The following is a 5,144-nucleotide window of genomic DNA, read 5'->3' as shown; positions in this document are numbered from 1 at the left end:
CTCACATCTGACTGACGATCCAGTACAAACTGGGTCACATGACGTGTGTCCGTTTCTGTTCCTCAGATCATGTCATCAATAAGAACTTTACAGAAATATTAGTTCTACATCGTGACTCTCTACAGTCTGTGTCATGTCTGTAATGTCTGTAATGTCTGTGGGAGAGAATTGCTCCTGCTGATCGGACAAGAAAGTGAAGAGAAGTCAGCAGGGGGGCAGGCAGTACACCGCCTTACCTCAAGGGGTCGTACGTAAATTGACAGGTGCTCGCCAACCGGCGTCAACAGGAAATTGAAAGTCGGCGCCAAACTAGAGGCAGTAGTCGGTGAAGAACAGCGGTTTTTATGCCGTTTTTAAGACGGAAACATTTATCCAAACTGGACTTCCGGTTCAAACAGAAGGTGATAAGTGACTGAAGCTAACGCCGGAGCTAAAAGGTTAGCTTCAAACTACGGGACAGAAGAGTCGTTCTTTTTAAATGTAGAGGTACAAACGAAGAGACTGTCTGTGTGTCTGTCCTGTCAGAAACCGCCATTACTGCTGTCCTTGTCTTTTATTGTCGTCGTGTGATAACGTCTGGACGAACTCGGAATACTGTGACCTGAAACATTTACAAAGAAGCCTCAGCAGACATGGAAGATCAGACACGAACATTCAAAGACAGATTTATTTAGAAACTTCTGGAAATTCAAGGATCGATTTGTCATCGGATGAACAACGGAGACTAAACATTAGCCTCGACGATGTTAAGGTGAGGGGAAACCGAGAGACACAACCACGGACTTCAGCTAGAAGTAAAGGTAAGGCTAACAGTGGTTTTTAAAAATAAGATGGGAGTAAGTAGAAAACATACAAGTATTATAATATAAAATTTTGGCCTAAAATATTTTTTTATCATATTGATACATTTGAAAAATAACTGAATTTTATCCTGAAGGTCCAAATTAAATTAGTGCTGCTCTCATCTCTAGACTTTAAATTTTTCTTTACAGTAAATATGAATTTCTTAGACACAGGAAGGTGTTCTGCCCGTTTGTATAAAGAATCGTTCCTGTTCCTGTGAATATGTTGGTGTTGGTGTGAGTGTCATTGAAAGAGGAATGTTGATGGATATGAACCATGACCAGGTGATGATGTTGATGCTCTTTTCACTTCTTAAATCTGACTCAGAGGAGTCAGTGCCTCAGCAGACATGAACCTCACGTCACTGATGCACATTCATATATATATATATATATATGAGAAATGTCCGTTTTGACATATTTACATTCAAATTGCCTAATTTTATTTTAAGTAAATTTTGTTCTGCCTTGTCGGCTTATTTTATGTTGGTTGTGGAAAAAATCAGTTCATTTATCAATGAATAAGTTTGTGTTTCTTAACCTCAGCTCTAGCAACGTTTTTGTTATGTTTTAGGTCCTTTAGAGATTTTGTTCATTCTGTGGGGGGAGAACATGTTGGTAAAAAAAAAAATCAGATTAACTGATTGTAGCTGTCTCACATGGTCCCACATGGTCTCACAGAAACCTGCTACTTGTCCCACATTATGTTGGTTTGCAGGTGGTCACCCTAGATCGGTGGTCAGTGGAGAGTTGACAGTGGTTAGTGGAAAGTGGTCAGTGGTCAGCGGTCAGACAGACCGACCGACAGCTCTAACCCAAATATCTTGATGAGTGCTCATTAATGTTTGCCTAGGTGGCTGGATTATTTCCTAACCCTGGCCTGAATTAATTTGTGCTGACGGATTTGGAAAGCGTTAATCCGAGGTGCGCCTGTTAAAAGCCCGACCCCGGGCAGCTGCCTCCACTGGTAGCAGCTCCTTCACCTCCTTCTCCACCTCCACCTCCTCCGTCTGTCTGTCTCTTCTGAGCAACTAAAGAACCATCAGTGAAGGGCCGACCGCGAAACACCGGCCGCGACCATGAATGGCACCGAGGGGCCGTACTTCTACGTCCCCATGGTCAACACCACGGGGGTCGTCAGGAATCCGTATGAATACCCACAGTACTACCTGGTCAGCCCAGCGGCCTACTTCGCCCTGGGCGCCTACATGTTTCTCCTCATCCTCCTGGGGTTCCCCATCAACTTTCTCACCCTCTACGTCACCATTCAGCACAAGAAGCTCCGGACCCCCCTGAACTACATCCTCCTGAACCTGGCCGTGGCCAACCTCTTCATGGTCTTCGGAGGATTCACCACGACCATGTACACCTCCATGCACGGCTACTTCGTCCTCGGTCGCCTCGGCTGCAATCTGGAGGGGTTCTTTGCCACCTTGGGGGGTGAAATCGCGCTCTGGTCTCTGGTGGTTCTGGCCGTTGAAAGGTGGTTGGTCGTCTGCAAGCCAATCAGCAACTTCCGCTTCGGGGAGAACCACGCCATCATGGGTTTGGGTGTGACCTGGATGGGGGCCAGCGCCTGCGCCGTGCCCCCTCTGCTCGGCTGGTCCCGCTACATCCCCGAGGGCATGCAGTGCTCGTGTGGAGTCGACTACTACACCCGCGCCGAGGGCTTCAACAACGAGTCGTTCGTCATCTACATGTTCATCTGCCACTTCTGCATCCCACTCGTCATCATCTTCTTCTGCTATGGCCGACTGCTGTGTGCCGTGAAGGAGGCCGCCGCCGCCCAGCAGGAGTCCGAGACCACCCAGAGGGCAGAGAGGGAGGTGACCCGCATGGTGGTCATCATGGTCATCGCGTTCCTCATCTGTTGGGTTCCCTACGCCAGCGTAGCCTGGTACATCTTCACTAACCAGGGCTCGGAGTTTGGTCCTCTCTTCATGACCATCCCCGCCTTCTTTGCCAAGAGTTCGTCCATCTACAACCCACTCATCTACATCTTCATGAACAAGCAGTTCCGCCACTGTATGATCACCACCCTGTGCTGCGGGAAGAATCCCTTTGAGGAAGAGGAGGGGGCGTCCAGTACCAAAACCGAGGCCTCCTCCGCCTCCTCCAGTTCTGTGGCTCCGGCGTAAGAGCGTCCACCAAGGTTTCGTGGTCCGCTCCGAGAGACGAAGACTTCTGCTCCGACCCAGGAAACGACCGAAGGCTCATGTCTGCAGAATAAATACCTTTTTGTATTAACACAAACCAGTTGGTTCAACCTAAAGACAGTGGGCAGACCGTGGCCCATTACAGTTGTACCTGTATATACAGATTGTGATCTTGTTCTTTCACCAGAGTTCTGGGGAAAGTTCTGTGTTCCACTTTGATCCTCTTTGATTTTGGCTTATTTCTGAACGTAGAAGCATGTAATGAAGTAACCTTAAATAAACGCACTCTGCAAACCACTCCTGCTGTTCGTCTGTTCATGTGTCGAAATGTCGAGACAAAAAACAATAAACAATAATAATAATAATCCAAAATAATAATCCAAAAACCTGGCAATAAACAATAATAATAATAATCCAAAATCCCCAAAAACCTGGCGCTCGTGCCTGGACGAGTTCTCGTCAGTGTGTCTTTGATCAGGGGTCACCTTGGATTTAGAGTTTAGTCCAACGATAATGAGTGACGAGTGTCACGGTAACAACACCCGACACCTGATTATCACACTGTAATAATAATCACATTACATGAAGGTTAATCCACGTTAATCTCTGTCCTCTGGGTTATGGAATTAAAATGATTCAGTTCTTCACCAGTGTCTGCAGACCACGTTAAAGTGTGTACCTTGCAAGTACAAGGAATCGGACAACGTAGAAATGTTTATCGACCAATGAACTGGAGAACGACTGGACTCGAACAATGAGAAAACCCGAGCTTTTACTTTGAAATGTCCTTAAAGTTAAACTAACTTCTTATTCACCGTTGTCTACTTTGGTCGTAGCCCGGTCCTTGAAGGGCAGTTTTGAACCATTTCGTGTTTCTCTGGTGACCACAGACTGGACCACTCCGACGTTGTGTCTAGGCTACAGTGCAGACCTCAGGGGGTCTTGAACCAACGACCTTCTTCAGTCAGAGACATGAAGAGCTGTTTGTTGTGAAAACTTTATTTGATAATAAAAATAGCATCAACAGACGTCTTTTATTGAGAGCTACATACACTGTGATCCATCTGAAGGAGAGAAGCTGGACCGCTCCACGTCTACCGTACTCTGACTAATGGTGTGCGCAGCTCCATGGGTCAAATAAAGCTCTGGACGATGTAGTACTTATACTGTATATGCATAGATTGATATCAAAACGATGCTGGGCCCACACACACGTACTGGTTTTCATCAAGACAGAGACGACATCACGTCTGGAGCTTCAAGAACACAGACTGCATACAAGTGCCTTAGTTATCAGTAACACGAGAGGTTTTCATTTCCCTGTGGTAATGAAGAGTTTGGTCAACCCTCATTAAAACATTCATTCTTTTTTTTTTTTTTTTTTTTTTTTTCCCTTTACATCTCCACCGCTCCGATCCCAGGCGGATCAGAACACATCCCATAATTCAGCAGGTCCATGTCAGACAGGTACATTCCTCACTGCTGAGGTTCATTAGAACTTTCTCTCTTTTATACACGGGGCAAAAAAGGCAACGAGTTTTTGGAACTGTTTTCTTCGACGGCCGTGAGAAGAACTTCATTAAAATAATAATAAACTTTAACTTTATTTAATACAGTACCATGGCAACAACAGTGATCAAACGATGCATTTTGACGCCGTCTGTCCGACATATTTTGTGACGTTTAGAAAGGTCAGAGGTCAAAGGCGGCGGTTCGACTCCAGTGGCTGTGACGTCGTGGCTCAGCAGGGCAGATCTCTGGGTTCCTGACTCTGTTCACTAAACCCCTCCAGACCAGACCAATAAAAAGACCAACGACACTGGGGTTTTAACACATGCAGCTAGCAAAGGGATAATTTACACTTGAGTTTGTTTTAAACCCTCCGTGCTCACAATATTTCTCACGCTCACGCTCACACACTCACACACACACACACACACACACAGGTGTGTTAATGCACGACTTGGAATGAATCGTCACAGAAATCCTAAAAACTTTAGCGGGTCGATGTTGTTTTTCATCGATGATAAAATATTTGAAGGTCGTATTCAGATATAAACCACAGATAAGGAGGTGGGAGACAGCCCCCTCCCCCCCAACTCTCCCCCCACCTACCCACCCACAACGTCAGCAATTAAAATACACC

General features: G+C 45.9%; 1 protein-coding gene across 2 annotated transcripts; it reads left to right on the top strand.

Moving 5' to 3' along the window:
- The first annotated feature begins 611 nt into the window (after positions 1-611).
- On the top strand, positions 612-3,315 carry LOC103385506 (rhodopsin). Of its 2 annotated transcripts, none has more exons than XM_025059596.1 (2): positions 612-800; positions 1,880-3,315. In XM_025059596.1, the coding sequence occupies exon 2, from the start codon at positions 1,922-1,924 to the stop codon at positions 2,978-2,980; it is 1,059 nt and encodes a 352-aa protein (XP_024915364.1). In that variant the 5' UTR covers positions 612-800; positions 1,880-1,921; the 3' UTR covers positions 2,981-3,315. The 2 variants fall into 2 exon arrangements, with proteins under 2 accessions (XP_024915364.1, XP_008317645.1); XM_008319423.3 differs by having other exon boundaries at positions 1,696-3,315.
- Positions 3,316-5,144: the final 1,829 nt, after the last annotated feature.

This window comes from Cynoglossus semilaevis, chromosome 10 (assembly GCF_000523025.1).
Source record: "Cynoglossus semilaevis isolate Cse_v1.0 chromosome 10, Cse_v1.0, whole genome shotgun sequence".
NCBI classification, from domain to species: Eukaryota; Metazoa; Chordata; class Actinopteri; order Pleuronectiformes; family Cynoglossidae; genus Cynoglossus; species Cynoglossus semilaevis.
Note: the sequence above shows the minus strand (reverse complement) of the source record. Positions and strands in the feature narration are given on the sequence as shown.

Bases quoted from the DNA above. Each gene is read 5' to 3' on its own strand.
- LOC103385506 (XM_025059596.1), top strand. From the start codon at position 1,922: ATGAATGGCACCGAGGGGCCGTACTTCTACGTCCCCATGGTCAACACC.